At 32.1% G+C, this 22,091-nt stretch overlaps 1 protein-coding gene across 1 annotated transcript in view; it reads right to left on the bottom strand.

Moving 5' to 3' along the window:
• LOC127728571 (bone morphogenetic protein receptor type-2-like) overlaps nt 1-22,091 on the bottom strand; it is a 56,768-nt gene continuing 34,677 nt past the window's right edge. Inside the window, exons 4-11 of the mRNA XM_052236045.1 lie at nt 21,716-21,925; nt 20,277-20,444; nt 17,729-18,289; nt 16,561-16,730; nt 14,134-14,281; nt 11,748-11,884; nt 7,621-7,753; nt 1-7,091 (exon numbers count right to left, since the gene is read on the bottom strand). Coding sequence (XP_052092005.1) covers nt 5,629-7,091; nt 7,621-7,753; nt 11,748-11,884; nt 14,134-14,281; nt 16,561-16,730; nt 17,729-18,289; nt 20,277-20,444; nt 21,716-21,925 — 2,990 coding nt within the window. The 3' untranslated portion in view covers nt 1-5,628. The remainder of the gene's footprint in view (nt 7,092-7,620; nt 7,754-11,747; nt 11,885-14,133; nt 14,282-16,560; nt 16,731-17,728; nt 18,290-20,276; nt 20,445-21,715; nt 21,926-22,091) is intronic.

Raw genomic sequence — 22,091 nt, 5'->3', positions numbered from 1 at the left:
GAGTTTTAACTACTTTAATGCATAAAATAGCTTGCAGCATAGCTAATAAGTAACAAACATTTTGTTCACAACAACATGGCACATGTGATAATAATAAACAATACTTAGGAGTTAGAAATTCCTGTATATAATATTATTTACAACCTTATAAGTTATGTAGAAAACAAGGGCACTGTGAAATGAAGAATCATCAAGCCCCACAAATTTGAATGACTATAATGTTTTTAATTGTGGCAAATTATTCTTTCAACCTGTGATTCAATCTGCAATATAAGCCATCTTTAGCTAGACATTTGACCTTGAAAATCAAAAGGTTAATTCTCTTCTCATGGTTATTATAAATGTGCAAACAGTTTGAAGACTGACTCAACCTGTATCACATTTACAAGGTGTTGTCTACTGAAAATCATTCAATGTTGTGGTCAGTATTTGTAGTATGAAAAAAAGTATAACCTATCGTAAAACTCCAATGTGAGGAGATAGTAAGCATGGAAATGTATAGAGATAATAATACAATGTACTGCAATATTATGCAAGACAAGTTTCATTATCTCACATTTCATAAAAATAACTTATCAATTTTTATATCTATTGTGACCTGTCAAATATTGTATATTACTGAAAATGCTTTAAAAACTCCATTTAAATCTTGTTCAATATCCTAATCAATTCCCTCTCTTAATATAAAAATATTTACATTAATATAGTAAAGAGAGATAGCAGAGTTGATATTAAGTAATTTTGGCAAAATAAAGTAAATGTTAATAAAACTAGATGGTGTGCTACTGACAGAAAATCCAGTTCTTCAATATTTTATCTACTGGATAAATGTGAGAGACTTTCCCTTCAGACCTTTTTAAGACCAGCTGCTTTAATCAACAATCAAAAGAACATTCTAATTTGACAAACATAAGATACATTATTTATTATTGAAGATTGCTGCTGTAAACATCTGAAGCCAGAGATGTAATTTATGAGAGGTTCTTAAAAATTTTTTTTTCAAAACAAACTTTTATTGCACTTCTGCTTGAAGAACAATTAACTATACGATGTATACAGATTGATACTTTAGCCTTTCAGAATATGATTTAACAGTACTTATAAGATGTTATTGGCTTTGGACTAGATTTCAGGAACTTTTAGATTTGTACTTTGTGTAATTGATTGGTTGCCTATTAAATAGGATTAAATTTGAAATTTTCATTACAATAAAGGACTTTTATTGATAACTTAGACAATTTTTCAAAACAGTTGATTCAACAATGCAAACCAACTACTTTCATCCTTCAGCTCTTTAATCTTTGTGCCAGTGCAATTATCTTGAGGCAAGCAAGTGTTATCACTGAAATTTGCTTTTGAGGTCGTTATTTACAAAATTTGTCTGCAAAGTTTGAGAAAACAATCACATGTACCTGGTAAGACAAAATGTTTATAATTTCGATAAAGAACAGGTCAAAATATCAGAATACAGATATTTTACTGAACTGGTTCTGTTATTTTCCATAGGAAATTTAGGTGGGCAGGTTATTTAGGACATATTATGTGGAGTTGCTTTTTGATTTTGATGCTCTCAAATGTTATGTATTTGGGTCTAGAGCTAATATAGTGAAGGTTATTCAAAAAAATATATCATGCCAATTAAAATCAAAGATTTTTATATCATACATGTACACTTATATTAACAGAGTAAGGATGGACACCGACTAATGGCAATAGCCTACACTGACCCTTTGGGCCAGATGAGCTGAAAAAGTACAATTGCATTCTAAAATAATGAACAGTATTAAACATAATAAAAACAGAACAAACACAATACTAATTGTATGGCACTGTTATAAATAACATACACATTCATCACTATATATGTATATTATCCAAAAATATAAAGTTATTTGACCAAATTTTAGTGACAAAAAAAATCTAATGCCTGTGACAAGCATTTTGGTCAGTTTTAAATCTTCATAATAAACTTTACGTATTTCTACAATGCACACATATTTGTTTAAAGTGCATTATTTTAGAAATTGAAACATTTAGCTTCAAGAAAGACCCATATTCTACTGAATGACAGCAAAACAAGAATGTGTCCATAGTACACAGATGCCCCACTCGCACTATCAATTTCTATGTTCAGTGGACCGTGAAATTGGGGTCAAAACTCTAATTTGGCATTAAAATTAGAAAGATCATATCATAGGGAACATGGTACACTTAATTGGACTTCAACTTCATCAAAAACGACCTTGACCAAAAACTTTAACCTGAAGCGACCAAAAACCTTAACCTGAAGCAGGACAAGATGGACGAACGGACGCACAGACTGAAAAACATAATGCCCCTAGGTGAGGCATAAAAAAACTGGTACCGTATACAGAAATTGAACTGTTGTTCTCTGCTCATATAAGAAGAAAGATGTGTAGAGACATTATTTTACAGTTAGTAAATATACATAAGCTCAAATACTGATTAGTGATCATGAATAAATGTTAATTATACAGTATATAATCGCTGTCAAATGTTATTTTTTTAATAATAAGCAGATTTTTATCCCACAATTTATTATAAACAGCTTTTTTAGTTCCAGATATTTAAAAAAAAATTGACAAACATGATTGGTTTTGATATGGACTCAGGTATTTAAATAAGCAGTTACAAAATTTGTCTGTTGATATCAAATCATAATAAGAATGGCTACCATAAGACTTCATCCACAGACTTTTCATGAATAAATTGTTTAAAAAGACAGACTAATTTAATATGAGTTATTCCCCCACTCCTACAAAGAATTATTTAATGGTCTGCTGCAATGTAAAGCAAGACTGAGAAGAAAATATAAAATTGTTAACCACTTCAATGTTAAGATAAACTCAGCATTATTTACTAAGGTTGTTAAAGATTGGAAGTGAAGTCACATTAATTTAATACAGAATTTATATAAACAAAATATTACTTTAAATTAAACAGGAAATATCTACTTCTTACCACTTCTTTAAAAAAACTTAAACACAAATTGCAGATATTTAAAAGTGTAGGTAACTTAACTATTGCATGATAAAATTAGTTACTTGTATTAAATATTCATTGAAATGATATTACTGTTGTCTTAGTATTGAAGAATTTTTCCACAATTTCTGGTATATTTCAATTACAAATTATTTACTGTTTGAGTTTTCATACAATGATACTCAACCAATAATAATGCATTGAAAAGGATTACAAATTTGGAAATGATTTGCACATACAAGACCACTTGGCACTAAAACATAAGCAACACTGCAACACTTAGCACTGATAATCAGAACACAAATATTTATCACAACCTGAAGTCCCCTTCTTACAATGTCTAGATAATTTAATGGAAATAGAAAAAAGTGATGGTAAACAGTCTCATTTACCTAGTATTTCTTTTTCTAAAATCTAAAGAAATATGGTAAATATTACAGTTTGTGCACCAAATAAATAGTAAATTGGTTGAATTCTAATGTTTAAGGATAGTGATTACCAATCATTACACTTTGGCATATGTTTTTTGAAAATATTATCCTGAGTGTTTTAGATTATGAATAGGCAAGTTAATATAATAGAGCAGTGAAATTCATATATTAAAATAAGACATGTAATGAAAGCTTATCTTTAATAAAAAAAAAAGCCTCAAACAAGGCTGAAAATTTGTTGAATCTCTAATAATTTAGATATTTATGATATAAATTTTCTTGATTTTGATGAATACAAACTATTTCTAAAAAAAAAATTGATAATTTGTTCTACTAAAGCACCATAGACACTTGCACTTATGGGTCTATCTTTAATAGAAAATTTACATAATCATCACAATATCTAATTCAGCAAAATGTAAACCTCTTTTTTATATAATACAAAAAGTGTGATGCAATCTGCATCTAAAACAGAGATATACTGCCTCAGTAGTCTAGTGTTAGCATGATCACATGGAGTGCAACTCACAGCAATATTAAATCAAAGACTTTATAATTGGTATTTTGCTGTTTCTTTGCTAAGCATACAGCTTTTAGTACTAAGAGCAAAGACCTGTTGGTAAGACTGATGTGTGTTTAAACGATATAAATATAACTCAGCCGGCTGATTTAGTACAAAGCAGAATATAACAGATAATTGACATGTCAGCAAGGGCCCCACTTCCACATTTTTCTGAGGCACAGAAACAAATAATTAATACTGATGCAAATAAAACAAAACATATTACTTGGGTAATAATTTTCATGGATTTCAAATCAAAAGCGAAACATGAATTTTACTGGTTAATGAAAAAGAGTTCTAATGTACATGATGTACTAATTATAAAACCATGCTATTTTGAAAATGGCAACCAACAGATATTATGAAAATTGGAATAGATAGATAATTTTTGACACCAGAAATCAAGTCAAATCATTTTCTAACCTAGACATCAAATTTTATTGAAATCTTAGCACTTTGAATGTTTACTTATTTTGGCAGTCATTTGAAAAAAATTAAAAATGTCGGAAAATGAATTGATTTTGACACCAAGAATTAATTCAGCATGTTCAGGATATCTGGTTTTAGATATATATCAAATTTCATTGAAATTCAAGCACTTAATATCTATCTACTTTTAATGACAGACAGATAGCTTAAGACACAAGGAACCTATTTCAATTTTCACAAATAAATGATTTGCTTAGTCTCATCAACATACAAAGCACAACACCACCTGTAAAAAACTGTGTACCAGTCCTACTCATACTTTGGAGATTTTGTGTTCACAAAAAGTATTTCTCAAAGTTGGTGATTTTTTAACAAAACTAAATATCTACCATAATCAATTTGCTAATTTTCACAAAAAATATTATTACATATTATGTAAGAAAAATGTGCAAAATATTGATGTCCTACCCATACTTTTGAAGTTTTTGTGTTTACAAAATTTGTTGACAAACACGCAAAGTGATGGTAAATGTGAGACCCTTATAAACATGCCATTGAAGTGTTTTCATCACGAATATGTATGCTATATCTGCTACTGTTCATTTGGCACTCATAAACCAATCAATCAATGTACAACTTGCCACTAGATGCTTAACAAGGAAACAATCAATAAAAATGCTTTATGTTAATATGTCCACAAATGATTTCCTATTGATTTAAATAAAAAAATAATATGCAACATTTTTCAAATGTGTATTCATTTTATGAAAGAGTATGGTAAAAAACTACAACATCATAAACCTCCATTCTTCAAACTACATATGATTGATGATATAAGCCAGGGAAAATTTGGCATGCATTAAAAAAGGACTGCCTATCGGTTTGAACTGATACAGTATTTCAAAAGACTTCATTATTTCCTTCAGAAAATTTGGCATGCAAAAAAAAAAGCACTGCCTATCGGTTTGAACTGATATTTCAAATGACTTCATTAATGCCTCCGGAAGAATATATCTACTTAGTTTGTGAAAGTACAAGAAACAGGATTTCAACTGAATAAAGACTTGCCTGTAAAATGAGATATTTACAGAACAATATAAACACAAAACAAAGTGCAATTTGGTATGTATACTTGAATCAAATCCTAAACATAATACAAGCTCAGATCTGTGATTATCATCTAGAGTCTAGAGAGAGGGAACTTTAACAATTACAGTGACTAATTTTGACAGAATTGTCATCACAGCACTTTTTGATTTGATACAAACTAGCACTTGTCTGTTTCATACAATAATTCTCATCTTCATCTTCATTACAATACTGACTCATTAACCGATCATCATACAATGAAAAACGTCCATGTTTGACCTTCACAGGTGTTTTCACACGGCGCTTTATTTTATATTTTCTGTCTTGTATATTGTTCTGTGGATATGTTTGACTAGAGTTGACTTTGTAGTTGTGTCCCTTTAATTTTAGTGAATCAGGTCGATGAAGTTTCAATACTCCATTCTCGTCTTTGTAAGGAGATATATCTGAAGTACTTTTTGAGTACTTTTCATCATTTTCTTTATCTTTTATCACAAGTTTAAACTTCTGTGGCTGGAACATCTCCATACGAGCAATTCCAATTTCATCAGAGAGGTCTGGCAAAACTCTATCATCTGGTTCTGTTGAGTCTTCTGAAGTGTCTGTTCCAATTGGATTGGAAATATTTGTAGGCCTATGGACTGGCCTTCCATTCTGTATACTGACAACTAATTCTTTGTGTCTGTTTTGTTGATCATGGTTTGATGGTGTTTGATTATATATGTTAGCACTATTTTGGTTTGGTCTAAGACCTGGATTTATACAGGGTTGGTGTGTAGCACTAATCCTTTCATTTAACTGAACACCACTGTCACTTTCAGTGTTTAGAGATTGCACATTCCCATTAACGTTTGATTTTCCCCAGGGTTTTGAACCCAGGTGGAAAAAACCTAAAGGATTAAATCCTCTCTGTCCAAATAATTTTTCCAAAAAAGTTTTTTTAGTCTCCATTTTATTTCCAGCATTTATTATATTAGCATTTTTGGGTCGCGTTCCCATACCTGTTCTGTGAACTTGGTTCTGCAGATATGGAATAGGTGCATGAACATGCCTTGTATTCATATTTAACACATCACTTTGAACTAAAGAAGTATCTAAATTTTCATTGACATTATCCAACTGAGTGTCATTTAGAGATAAATTATTATTTATATTATGCAGTTCATTTCCATATATCAAGGTATTACCAGAGATGGCAAGTTCTTCATCGCTACGCTTGTGTGTATTTCTTTCAACAGTTGGATTATGACCTTGATGGGGTTGAAGAACACGATTATTTTTCTCTAGCATTACATTAAAATTTTTCTGGAATGTTTCCCCTTCTGAAGGGGTTGAAGGTATAAAAGTTTCAACAGTAGAATTTGATACACTCATCCCTCTACGAGGAAATGAGTTATCAATGTCACGACTGACATTAGTATTTGGTGGAGAACTGACAATAAGATGAGCTGTACTGCTGTCATTTAGTTCAGAGATCTCTGGTCGTAATGAAGAGGGTTCTGTTGAGACAGATGGCTCCTGTATACCCTCTATAGAATTACTGAACATGTTACTGGTGGTTGTCAGTGGAGTTGGTGCTAAAAACAGAAGAAAACAATGTTAGAAATTTACCTCATGAAAATTAAGGCTGACCTGCATCATTTTACTTACTTCACTCAGAACCATCCTTTATAATATCTCATAATCATGGGATTCAAATTTGTGGATTCATAGTTGTCAAAAATGGGATTTCCTGTAAGATCAGATAGGATTTCATTCAATTTGTTATTGTGAACACAGTGCATGATTCTTATTGAGGTTGCAATTGGGAGTCTATGCTAAAGTCCTCTATTCACCATTCCTTTCATGATTAAAAAAATTTAACTTCCGTTTTAAAAAAGAGAAAATCTTTAAAATTAAACAAATCAGAACTTTGGTTCGGACTAGGTTATTTTTTTTTATTTAATCTTTTATTTTTGAAAGAATCACTGACATGAACTAGCTAGTCAAAGACACTATTTTACGATATTTGTGTGTAAATTAAATATAAATTTTCTTTTTCAAGATCTTTTGTTCTATTTTCCCCACTTGAACATGCATTGTATCCTTCAAAACCCTAGTTTTTACCTTTGTGCTTAGACTCTTGCATCCAAAGAGTCATCATATCTAACATTCTTTCTTCAACACACATAGATGTTAATCTAGCTTCAGCATCATGGTCCCAGCAATCTTCCATTGTATCTTTTAATGCCCTGACAGCCTGAAATATTTGTTCTTTTGAAAAAGTTTTTCATGCTTTTGAAAAGACAAAAAAAAAAAAAAATTTACTCAAGGATCCGGAAATTTTTCCAGACAATTTCGGTCATTTTGAGATGTTTAAAAAGTTGGTGCCCCTTTTCAAATTGTCAATATCGACTTGACTATATTCATAGCATCAACGAACATGACGAACTTGTATTGCTGTTTCATTATCGCATTTACTAAGTAAATGTCTTACCATTACCATGAAGGACAGTTTAGGGAAGGCAACAGTCTAAAATTGAAATGATTTTAATGACTCAAAATGGTTAATTTCTCAGACATTGCTTACGTTTCTTTTGATCTGACAAAAGTTAAAACCGGAAGTTTGCGATATTTTAAAGTACGAATAATTCCGGATTCATTTCCGGGATTTGTTTTGTTTATCAAATTGACAGGAAATCACCGGCTTTTTATGGCTTTTTTATTTTATTACCTTTAAAAGTGTTTGAATATAACAGATAATAGTTGCACTCGTTTAATTTAGCATGAAATCAATTTGCATTTTACGATTAAATATTAAATTTGCTGAAGACAATTTCACGCATGCGTCTTACATAGTAAATAAAGCACATGTGTTATTCATGAAAAAATACTTTTTCTACGTAAATTTAGATTTAAGATCATTTAATTTTTAAATCAGAATTGATGACTGTCTTTGATGAAAAGTAAATAAATAATGAATACACTTGTCAGGGAACTTTAATGTTTTAAAGATATTATTCTGAGCTTGTGATCACTGTCAGCAGGTGTGAATTAAAACCACAGGTAAAAAGTGATTAGCGATCATTAGCCAATGTTTCCCGGAGGCATTGATATCGATATTAGGAGGGCCCACAGGATTTTCAAACTACTGTAGTGGCAGTTTTATTACAGGAAAGGGATTATAAACAAAAACAAGTGATCACAAGTGCAAAATGGCGATTAAGAAATCCGATTTCAAACATTGAGTCAAAGAAATGACCGAAATTACTTCTGTAAAAAATAAAATTTGTCCTAAATCCCAATAACTCGTTTAGGACAAATAGTTTCATCTTAGGACATGACTGGCAAATATGACCGTTTCCGGACCCTTGTATTTACTGCTACTCTGCAAAGCACACAGCATTGGAAGGAAGAGTAAATATTTGTTGACTTGGACTCAGATTATTATGTCTTGTTGGGTTATTATCTTCTTGTGGGTTCATGGATTTATCATCATTCATTTTATGTAAGTTAATTGAAGACTGGATACAAACTAAAGCTTTAGTGTGTCTTTTATGTGATTGTAAGCTTGCATTTTAAAAATAAAACTCAGCATGTTGGTTTTGTACAAAACAGGGTATATTTGTATCTTTTTAACATGTTATTGTACTACATATGAATGAAATATTTTCGATTGGTGTTAATCAGCCATTTATCAATTATTAACCTAAAGGTAAACTTGTCTTCGCATGTACTTGTTTCAGCTTGCAGATGGCTAAACATGATTAAAAAAATAGATGAAAATATAAAAAAAAAGAAGATGTGGTATGATTGCCAATGAGACAACTCTCCACAAGAGACCAAATGACATAGAAATTAACAGCTATAGGTCACCGTACAACCTTCAACAATGAACAAATCCCATACCACATAGTCAGCTATAAATGGCCCCAAAATGACATATGTAAAACAATTTAAATGAGAAAACGGCCTGATTTATGTACAAAATTAAAGAACCTTAGTGAGCGCGCTCACATACCCCATGTCCCCACATTGTCACTGGAGAAATAAAATAACTGTAAGAAAAAAAAATTGTATAAGAAAAAAAAATTGAATCATAATTTCCTGTCGATATGCACATCTACATAGTATGTCCTTATTATCTACAAAGTTTCATGAAATTCTGTTGTGTGGTTTCAGAGGAGTTGCGATGACAAACTGTATATTGAAGCAAATAAGTTCAAAGGGGCGTAACTCCTAGAAAAAAAATTGAATCATAGTTTCCTGTCGATATGCACATCTACCTAGTATGTCCTTATTATCTACAAAGTTTCATGAAATTCTATTGTGTGGTTTCAGAGGAGTTGCGATGACAAACTGTTGCAGAGGTATATTGAAGCAAATAAGTTCCAAGGGGCGTAACTCCTAGAAAAGAAATTGAATTGTAATTTCCTGTGGATATGCACATCTACGTAGTATGTCCTTATTATCTGAAAAGGTTTCATGAAATTCTGTTGTGTGGTTTGAGAGGAGTTGCGATGACAAAAGGTTGCAGTAGTATATTGGGCAAATAAGTTCAAAGGGGCGTAACTCCTGGAAAAAAATTGAATCGTAATTTCCTGTCGATATGCATATCTACGTAGTATGTCCTTATTATCAACAAAGTTTCATGAAATTTTGTTGTGTGGTTTCAGAGGAGTTGAGATGACAAACTGTTGCAGTAGTACATTAAAGTAAATAAGTTCAAAGGGGCGTAACTCCTAGAAAAAAAAATTGAATCATAATTTCCTGTCGATATGCACAACTACATAGTATGTCCTTATTATCTAAAAAGGTTTCGTGAAATTCTGTTGTGTGGTTTGAGAGGAGTTGCGATGACAAAAGGTTGCAGTAGTATATTGGGCAAATAAGTTCAAAGGGGTGTAATTCCTGAAAAAAAATTGAACCGTGATTTCCTGTCGATATGCACATCTACGTAGTATGTCCTTATTATCTACAAAGTTTCATGAAATTCTGTTTTGTGGTTTCAGAGGAGTTGCGATGACAAACTGTTGCAGTAGTACATTGAAGCAAATAAGTTCAAAGGGGCGTAACTCCTAGAAAAAAAATTGAACTGTAATTTCCTGTCGATATGCACATCTATATAGTATGTCCTTATTATCTAAAAAGGTTTCATGAAATTCTGTTGTGTGGTATCAGAGGAGTTGCGATGACAAACTGTTGCAGAAGTACATTGAAGCAAATAAGTTCAAAGGGGCGTAACTCCTAGAAAAAAATTGAACCGTAATTTCCTGTCGATATGCACATCTACATAGTATGTCCTTATTATCTAAAAAGGTTTCATGAAATTCTGTAGTATGGTATCAGAGGAGCTGCGATGACAAACTGTTGCAGTAGTACATTAAAGTAAATAAGTTCAAAGGGGCGTAACTCCTAGAAAAAAAATTGAATCGTAATTTCCTGTCGATATGCACAACTACATAGTATGTCCTTATTATCTAAAAAGGTTTCGTGAAATTCTGTTGTGTGGTTTGAGAGGAGTTGCAATGACAAGAAACAGGACTGATGGACTGACGGACTGACGGACAGACGGACAGACGGACGGACGGACGGGTCAAAAACATTATACCCTCCGCAATCCGTTGCGTGGGGTATAATAAATGTGGAATGTGTCCATGGGACACAGATGATGCCCCCGCTTGCTTATAATGTTATAAAGAGACATAACTCAAGAACGGTAAAAGTGATGTTACCCAAAATTCGTATTCAATCTGAGTTTTGTGGTAATAAGCATTGTGTATAAGTTTCATAACATTTGGTTCTGTCAAACTTAAGTTAGAGAACGGAATGAAAAATTCAGCAATTTTTCCATTTTTAAAGGGACATAACTCTAGAAAGGAAGAGAGACACCACCCAAATTCAAACTTTATCTGTGTTTTGTGGTAATAAGCATTGTTTATAAGTTTCATAACATTTGGTTGAGGCAATCTAAAGTTAGAGAACAGAAACCAATTTCGGGACGTACGGACGGACGTACAGACGGACAAGGGTAAAACTTGATGCCCTCTTTGCTACGGTGATCTTTATCTTTTTACCAATAGGGTTCATGGATCTATCATCATTTATTTTGTGTAATTTAAATAGAGATTGGACACAAGCTAAAGCTCTTCTGTGTCTTTTAGGTTATTCACAAACACAGGAATGCATTATCAATTGTCTTCAAACATTTTTGTTCATGGGGACAATATGTTTTTTACATTATTAACACTTACCTGATTATAATCTTTCCACACTTCAGAAAACTTTGGTCTAACTTTATTACGGGACACCAGAATTTGCATTTCTTCAAATGTAGGATGTAACCCAGCTTCCTTCTGGTATGGTAAGGTATAGTCAGGCACTGGTACACCTAAAATCAAACAAAAACGCAAATATTGAAGTTAAAAAAATTAAATAGCACAAATGTTGGTTTTTTTAAGGAAACTTATATCAAACTTGAATGACACTATGACCTTCAGTAAACTTACATGTCTCTGTGTCTTATTTATTCTGTCAAAACTGATAGCAACTCAACTGTGTGTAATAAAGTATATTATCTTATCTACAAAAACTGTGTGTTACAAAGCATATTATCTGATCTACAGAAAACTGTATAAAGAAGTATGTTATCTTATCTACAGAAAACTGTGTGTACTATATAAAGCATATCATTTGATCTCCACAAAACTGTGTGTTACAAAGCATATTATTTGATCAACACAAAACTGTGTGTAAAAAAGTATGCTATCTTATCTACACAAAACTGTGTGTAATAAAGTATATATATATTAACCGATCTACTCAAAACTGTGTGTTATAAAGTATATTATAAGTAGGGTGCTACCCTAACAATTCAAAGAGTTGTGTGAGATAAAAGGTTTCTAGATATGTTTTATGCAAAAAAGATGATTTTTTTCTTCAAGTAATTAGGAGAGCAATGCAACTGCCCCTATAGCAGAAATAAATAAAAGAAGAATGTGTCTGAGGACACGAATGCCTCTGCTCAAGCTTTGTAATTTTCCAAGTTAAAAAGGGGCAGAACTCTAGAACTGTAAGTGACTCACTTCCCAAATTATAACTCTGTTTGCGTGTAGTGGTTTTTAGCATTGTGTATGAGTTTCATAAAATTTGGATGAGGTAAACTTAAGTTAGAGTGCAGAAACGAAAAAATTTAGCAATTTTCCAAGTTATTAAAAAGCATAACTGTAAAAAAGGAAAGAACTTGCTACACAAATTCGAACTCTGTCTGCAAGTTTCATTCTTAGAATTGTGTATGAGTTTCATAAAATTTGGATGAGGCAAACTTAGTTAGAGTACGGAAACAAAAATGGGACGGACGGATGGAAAGATGGATGGTCAAGGGCAGGGCTTCCAAAAAATATTTGAGCCAGCCGGACATTTTATGTCTTATCGCGATTTTAATCCCTTAAGACTTAATAAGAAAAGGCAATTATGAACCATGGTAATCAGTTGGCCATCATATAACCAATGATTGACATTAAAAAACGATATTAAACTTTACTTTAATATAAACTCGACGTTCTGACGTAAAATGTTAAATTGACAGTGCATCATTTAAAGTGTGCAACTTCAGTGTACTAATATCTGCCTTAGACTCTTTATTTGTGCAAAATAACGTTGTCAAAAACTTTTCTTTCGTTTTTAAAAAGCACATTTCCTTATACCGTATGTTGACTTGACAATGGTAAAACATGGACCAGAGACGGATACGTAAAATCTGTGTACATTTACATAGCACGATTGAGTTTAAGTAGCTCTTTCCACATTATTTCTTCAAGAAAATACTCGAAATGAATGTTTGATAAAGGTATCAATGATAATTTTATCATTTTTGAAGAATTAGGATGCATAATTAAATTTCACCACCTGCTCACATGCGCACTCGTGTACTAGTTCAAACAACGTGGTTCTGACGATTTTTCGTTTAAAACCTTATTAATTTTTCATGATCATCAAATCATATTTATAAACGTTTTTCTGACAAATTTAATCTTTCTGACTAAATTAATTAGATGCAAACCGCTTTAAATGTAAGAAAATAACTTTGAATAGACCGATCAATGTCCGGTACAAAATAGTTTACCTGTCGCCTGAACAGGAAATTTTCAGCTGTCCAACAACTAATTAACCTTGATTAAAATGATAAGGTATTAAAAGAGGGTTTGTTTTGATAGTACTTAATCATCGTGTCACTTTTATGACTGGAAATGTGTGACTGTTTAAGGCAAAAGGTCGGGGCAAAAAGATCGAACTTCCAATTTTTTTAAAATTATGTTAAAATGACAGTCTCTTAAGGAAGCCTTGAAAACTAAAAGTAGATGACCGTTTCATGCTTTTCCCAGACGGACAATGTCCAGTAAATTTATAAATGTCCGGAATATATGACCGTTTTGGAAGCCATGGTCAAGGGTAACACTTCATGCCTATGGCGGGGGCATAAAAAAATGTTGTGTTTAAGCAAAAAATGAAATAACTGTAATGAATTTCTGATGAATATTTTCCAAAATCTTACAATTAAACTTTGTAGAAAATCCAATATAAACTAATTTGTAATCTGATATTGCCTGTTTTTACATGAAAATAAAATATAAACTTTACCATTATATAAACAAGTACATCTTGTTGCAATTTCCCATATCACGAGTCCTAAGGCATAAATATCTATTTGCTTCAAAGAAGTTTCAGATTCTCGTAGGTTAGCAGCACCATCCAGTAGTTCTGGAGCCATGTATCGAAGAGTACCAACCTTAAAAAAAGTTTATAAATATATTGGATTATTTCAATTAAAGCTGGGAATAGGGGGTAAAATGGTGAACAAAGGACATACTGTAAAATTACCTTTGTGGAGGAAGGTTAATATATTTTTTGTGCATTTTCATATTTTGACAAATTCTTCATACAAGCCTTAAGGGTAGTTCATTAAAGACTTCACCTTTACCCAAGAAATCCAAGGATTAATAATAAATCTACAGTAACAAAAAAGAAAAATCATGAAATTTTTTTGAGCTATACTTCTTGCTGACCATATTTATGTGAGTAATGTCTATATATATGCACTGAGACCATTCTATACTGTGGATTCATCATTATTCGTTGGGTACCAATTTTCGTGGATTTCGTGGTACAGGTTAACCACAAATTTAAATGTTCAACGAATAACAAATTTTCTATAAGATTGTATGCAAACTTAGGTTAAACCACGAAATCAAGTATCCACGTAAATTCAAGTTTTCCTCAATCCACAAAAATTGGTACCCACGAAAATAAATGAATCCACAATATAATATTAATAACAGTTCATCATGACTTTATAGAAAGAGGAATATAGGATACAAATGTGAAACCAATCCCAAACAATAATCAAAATATAATGTTTTACTTTGGATAATAAATTAAGAATGAAAGAGTAAAACCTTTATTTAATACCAAACAGAACAAAAAAAGTACTCCCCACTCTGAATTACATACAAATGCTCCTGTTTCATAATGGGCAACCCTAGCAAGAATAAATTCAAAGAAGCTCAAAGGAGGTGAAAGTACATTATATAAGATTGAAAAGTGTCACACATTTCTGGTTCAGCAGCAGTAGCAATAAAATGCTTCGCTGAGCGCAGCCTGATATGACCGCAGAGGCCGAACCCTGAACAGTTTGGGCAAATTTGGACACAATATTCAAGCTTGATACTGTCTGAATTTGGATTGTGATCAAATTTTTGACATAATATAGGTTTCTGACACAAAATAAATGTGGTCAAAGATCTTACAAATCTATTGCGCAATACTGTGCAATTGAAGATTTCTTCTTGAAACGAAATTCGAAAAAATTCTGAAAAAAAATATGAATCCCTTAAAAAAATTGGAAAAAAAATCCCCCCCCACCCAACTTTTTGAAACCCTCCCTGGAGCAATAACCCAAAAACTCAATCCCAGCCTTACCTTTGTAGTATGGAACATTGTAGTACAATTTCAGAGAGATCCATACACTTAAACACAAGTTATTGTCTGGAAACTAGAAAAATGCTTGTTTTTGGCCCTTTTTTGGCCCCTAATTCCTACATGTTTGGATCAATTAACCCAAAACTCAATCCCAGCCTTCCCTTTGTTATATGGAACCTTGTGGTACAATGTCAGAGAGATCCATACACTTACTTATAAGTTATTGTCTGGAAACTAGAAAAATGCTTGTTTTTGATCCCTTTTTGGCCCTTAATTCCTTAACTGTTGGCCCCATAATCCCTAAAATGAATCCCAACCTTTTACTTGTGGTATTAAACATTGTGGTACAATTTCAGAGGAATTGAAATACTTATACACAAGTTATTATCCTGAAACTAGAAAAATGCTTGTTTTGGCCCCTTTTGGGCCCCTAATTCCTAAACGGTTGGGAACATCATCCCCAAAATCAATCCCAACCTTCCTTTTGTGGTATTGAACCTTCTTAAAAAATTTCATAGAGATCCATTCCCTTCAAATAAAGTTATTGTCTGGAATCCAATGTGTCTTTGGATGACGACGATGCAGACGACGACGACATCATACCATTATACGATCCCAAAAATTTTTTTTGCGGTCGTATAAAAATGGGAAGAGAGAGAGAACAAACAGGTATACAACCCCATTACAATATATACATCCACTTCAAAAAGCAGGGGAAAATAAGACATCAATGATAGTCTTAATTTTGGTTACAACAGGCCATGATGTCTCAGTGATGTGTGTATCTTCTCATAAAGTCTCATGTAAAAAAAATTTGTTTAAATATTTTATATAACTAACCTGGACAGAAAGGTAAATTTGAAAGTCAATTACCTTCTTGAAATTCCATCCAAAGCATGTACAAATCGGCCAAATCTATTACTTAATTTCTTTCATAATTTTTAGGGAATTACTTCTTAAATGTGGTGAGACAGAATGTTTCTATTTTGCTGTAAAAAAGTTATTGAAAAAAGCCCTCCTTAGATATTTTTCCGAACATATACTGGTAATATATTTTGATTTTAAATTCTACGTTGAAAAATTACTTACATCTTGCAAAGAAGCCTGTTCAGCACTTTCATAATGTCCATTTTTCATAAGTTTAGAGCCAACAGTGGCTATGGAAAACCCTAGATCTCCTATTACACATGTGTTGTCTGGATTTACTAAAATATTCCTTGTATTTATATCCCTGTGAGCTATTGTTGGCTTGAACTGATCTGAAAAACATATCAAGTCAATTTTATATACATCACATTCAAATTTTATTCTCATATTAGATAGAAAGTATCAATAACAAAGTTATCTTTTCAGAAAAGACTTAACTGAAAGAAAATTTTGTTCAAATTCCAAGAATGGTCATTGCCTTATCTCTAAGAAACCCCTTTGACATGATGACCTTAAAATCAATAATCTTCCTTCCTTGAAATGAGACCATAAATCTAAAATCAGGTTCTGTACACTATAGTTATGGTCCATTTACCAAAACTGACTGACAGAGTGACAAACAGAGAGGTAAAAAACTATATCATTCATGTGTAAATTATGTGATTAAATGTGAGTAAAGAATAAGAGAACTGTATTTGACAACTGGCTGCAGTCAACAACTACAGAAATGTAACTACTATTCAAAAGCAGTACAAGTAAATAACTCCTTATGCTTTAAATTAAGGCCAAAAATAAAATTTAGATTGTTTGAGAGCTTACCAACTCACCTAAAAGAAAGCCTACCCAAAAAATTTTATGACATAAATCGGTTCAAATTTAAAAAAAAAGATTTTTTCCTGTTCTAACCACGCCGTTTTCTTGTCTAAAACAGATAATTTCAACCTTGATATGAGATATTTTCCAATTTTAAAAACTGCAAATCACATACAAATATTCAGTATGATAGTTTTTATTTATATGATACCATGTTATGACAAATGTGCTAATTTACAATATTTATTCAAATTTTATCTTATTTTATTGTTTTTTTTGAAATTTTATATCTTAGGCCACCCTTAAAAAATTCTTTATGTACACTGCTGAAATTAAATAAGTTTTAATTTTCAGCATAATCTGATAATATGAAATTGTTCAAATAAGTTAACATTTGGTACTTTCTTTTTCTAATAACCCAGTTGTAAATATTTTTCTTCTGAAGAACATTCAGGATTCAAATTTAATTTTAAAGATTGATAAAAGTTGATAAAGACTGCAAGTAAAAGATTTATACCTCCTTTTTCTATCTGTGTGTGAAGATGAGAAAGTCCCTTCACAATAGTCAAAGCCATTCTACAAAAAGTTGACCAATCAACAGTATTGTTCTTCAAATAGCAGTGTAAGTTCCCAACTGGACAATATGACAGAACTACCCAATACTGTTTATAGCCTTCCATAGTTAATCTTTCTTCACAGCCATAGAATTTCAACAAGTTTTCATGTTCCATGAAAGGAAGTGAGTATATATATTTTTCGTTTAAGAATAACTGTCTATGATTTGACTGAAACATTTTTATTGCAACATTCATAGTTCCCATGGTTCCTTGCCAAACCTCACTATTTCTACCACGACAAATCTGTTTTTCTATTTCAACACCTTCTAATTCCATACCTCTTGGAGGTGGGGCTTCCACTAGGTGGAGTGAATCATTTGATGTTTTTTTAGAGACTAAACAAAGTCTATATAATAAGTAGACGCCCATAATAATTAATGCCACTGAAACAACAGAAACAAGGGAGATAATAATTGTCTTCTCTTTGTACTGGGTGTATTCTTCTGCCAAATGTTTAGCACCTGCCAAAGATAAAAAGTATCTTAAGTCAACAATGTAATCATTAATAAAATTAAAGAACCTTAGTGAGCGCGCTCACATACCCCACGTCCCCACATTGTCATTGGAGAAATAAAATAAGTGTAAGAAAAAAAAATTGTATCAGAAAAAAAAATTGAATCATAATTTCCTGTCAATATGCACATCAACATAGTATGTCCTTATTATCTACACAGTTTCATGAAATTCTGTTGTGTGGTTTGAGAGGAGTTGCGATGACAAAAGGTTGCAGTAGTATATTGGGCAAATAAGTTCAAATGGGCGTAACTCCTGGAAAAAAATTTAATCATAATTTCATGTCGATATGCACATCTACATAGTATGTCCTTATTATCTGAAAAGGTTTCATGAAATTCTGTTGAGTGGTTTGAGAGGAGTTAGGATGACAAAAGGTTGCAGTAGTATATTGGGCAAATAAGTTCAAAGGGGCGTAACTCCTGGAAAAAAAATTGAATCGTAATTTCCTGTTGATATGCACATCTTCGTAGTATGTCCTTATTATCTGAAAAGGTTTCATGAAATTCTGTTGTGTAGTTTGAGAGCAGTTGCGATGACAAAAAGTTGCAGTAGTATATTTGGCAAATAAGTTCAAAGGGGCGCAACTCCTGGAAAAAAATTGAATTGAATTTCCTGTCGATATGCACATCTACGTTGTATGTCCTTATTATCTGAAAAGGTTTCATGAAATTCTGTTGTGTAGTTTGAGAGGAGTTGCGATGACAAAAGGTTGCAGTAGTACATTAAAGTAAATAAGTTCAAAGGGGCGTAACTCCTAGAAAAAAAATTGAATCGTAATTTCCTGTCGATATGCACAACTACATAGTATGTCCTTATTATCTAGAGTTTCGTGAAATTCTGTTGTGTGGTTTGAGAGGAGTTGCGATGACAAGAAATAGGACTGACGGACGGACGGACGGACGGACAGACGGACGGACAGACGGACGGACGGGTCAAAAACATTATACCCTCCGCAACTCTTTGCGTGGGGTATAATAACTGAAAAGTAACATTCAATCTCAGGTACTTGTCATAAGTTTAATGTTAGGCTTCTGTTCCTCTATTTTCTCTTTATAGTTTTTTTCATATTTTCTTCAAATACTGCTGTTTACTTTGCATATAATAATATCATTATATATTTTTGCAATTTCTATTTGTAGACTAGTGAAAAACTATCATGATGAAGTAAGGATGATTTTTATTTTGTGTACTAACTGCTGATAAACCATTTGTCAAATCCTTATATTGAATTATTAGTAAAACTATCAGAATGATCTTGTACATAACATAATTTTCACTATGTAATATTAGATATTTCATTAGCATAAGTCCCTTTTTTAAATCACATTCCTTGTTTGCCCTCTTGATATACATGAGAGCCCCACATTCATTTTAGAAATTATAAATGTGATCTAAGGGATATATTATGTCAGCAGAGAGCATGATGCAGTTCCATATAAAGTTGTTTTCATCAAATATAATAAAGATTTTTGTCAGGAGTGGAATAAGTTATTTTATTATACTTCATGTCAAAATGCCAGATTTTGATTGGTTAATACAAGGGAGACAATTTACTCTATCCCATGGCAAATACTCTTTTACCCTTCACGGAGACACTTGCTCAAGTGTGCGCTTTAATAAATACAGATGCTTGTTATGTACAAGACAACATAGTTTATTACTTTGAATTTAAAATTTAATAGACAGTAATAACAGAACATTCAGTATAATAAATTAAATAACACATATCTGAGAGGGTGATAGAGCAGATTGTTCCCCCTGAAAAGACATTGTCAACCTTGGCTTTGCCTCAGTTGACAATGTTTTCTCGGGGTCACAATCTGCTCTATCACCCTCTCAGCTATGTGTTATTTATATTATATTAACTTTTTGAGTTCTAAATTGTTTTTTTATCACTCTCTGTGCTTGATATTTAAAAATCTGAAGACTTACCAGGAAATTGAGGATCTTCTGTTGTATGCTGGGAAGGGTCATATATATCTGACATGTTTGTATTACACAAGTTACCATAACAACAGCAATATTTAACTTGTGTAGAACGTCTGTTTGCAACACACTGACCTACTGTACAATGCTTGTCATCAGATTTTTGCCAACAGCCTACAAAGTAACACCTGTTATTATTGTACCTTACATATATGATTAACTATTCTACTGGGTATCAAGTTATTATGTGACATGGAATAATAATTTAATTTAATTTAAATGCAAGGAAGGAAGAATAAACCTAAATATTTACACCCAGCGGTGAATAACCCTATTATTCACCAATGAATACTGTGAAAGTACTTTTATTGGTGGGTATCAATTTTCATGGTTTGAGTAAAAGTTACATGTTTCGTGGGTTAATAAATTCGTGGATTTTAGTTTTCTGAAGAAAATAAATCCAGTGACGAATTTGAAGCCATCACAAACGAAGTGTTTTGAAAAAAATCATATGTTGTTTTATAATGATTAGTGGGAGATTGCAAAATAAGGTGTTCAATTTTACTTACTTGTTCGTCTTTCAAATACTGACAGCATTCATCAAATTTTTAATAAAATAATTGCTTTCTGAAATAAGCTGATTCATCTATGCTTACAAATTGTCTTGATTGAAGGAAATTGCAGAATAAACATTTTAATTGTTGCACATGTGTAATCAGAAGTAAAATTCATCTAGTGCAGTGGATATCTCGTATAAACAGTCCTTTTCAGGGCCATCAATCATGTCAATATTTTACAGAACTTTGTTGTACATACAAGAAATTCTTAGACACAAAATAAATGTTCTAACATAAGCGTTTTGACAATCTGTTATTACAGTAAGGTAAATGCTTCTTCAATGGTTCAAAAGGTCCTTCTACTGTTAGCTCGCCATAATGAAACAATTATGGCCTGTAGAAAAGTGAATATCCAAAATTGTCAACCCAAGATGGTTTTTCACTGAGGGTGCAACAACCTACATCTGTTATAAGATTGCCCTTCATTTAAATAATAAGTAACACGTATTCTGAACCTCAGAATCTGAAGGTATTGTAAATTTATCCTACTGGATGTAATGTTCACATTGGATAAGTTTACGTTTACTGTATATGAGACAACAATTATATTTTAACTGACATATCATGGAATTTACATCTTTATTTAAAGATGTAGATATGTCAATAATGACAGGCCCAACCAAACTGGACATCTGAACCTAAATAGCTGTAACAATTGCCCTTGTAGAGAACAATCATACTTAGTATCAAAGTTTCTGTCAAAATGTTTTAAAGTTAAAGAAATGATTAGAAAAGGATGAAGAGAGAAGACTGAAAGATGGAAATACAAGGATTACCTCATAGCTTCCCATAGTCTGCAGTCTTAAGTTTGTTTATGTCAGAATTTACCTTGTTTTACAATGCGGATTTCTGTATCATTATCTTTATTGAGGACTTGCCATACTGTAAAACAATAATCATCACCAGGGCACAGAACTGTTGAACCATCTTTCAATAATGTTCCTGGCAACTGGTCAACTTCATAGTCCATGCTGCTATTAGATTCTTGTCTGCTATTGTCATGGTAACCACATATGGTTTGGAAACTATAAGTATTTTCTGAAATTGAAATAGTTACTTGCACCTCAGAAAATTGTTATGAAATTAAAACTTTCACTTTAGAGTATTGTAAGAAAATAACCAACTGACCTCTGTCTGGAATGTAAATTGTTTAAAGTTCTTTTGGTATTGTTGGTGGCAAAGTTTAAATTCAGTTAGGTCTGTG

The sequence above is a fragment of the Mytilus californianus genome, unplaced genomic scaffold (genome assembly GCF_021869535.1).
Source record: "Mytilus californianus isolate M0D057914Y unplaced genomic scaffold, xbMytCali1.0.p SCAF_2, whole genome shotgun sequence".
NCBI lineage: Eukaryota > Metazoa > Mollusca > Bivalvia > Mytilida > Mytilidae > Mytilus > Mytilus californianus.
This window is presented reverse-complemented; position numbering and strand designations above follow the sequence as displayed.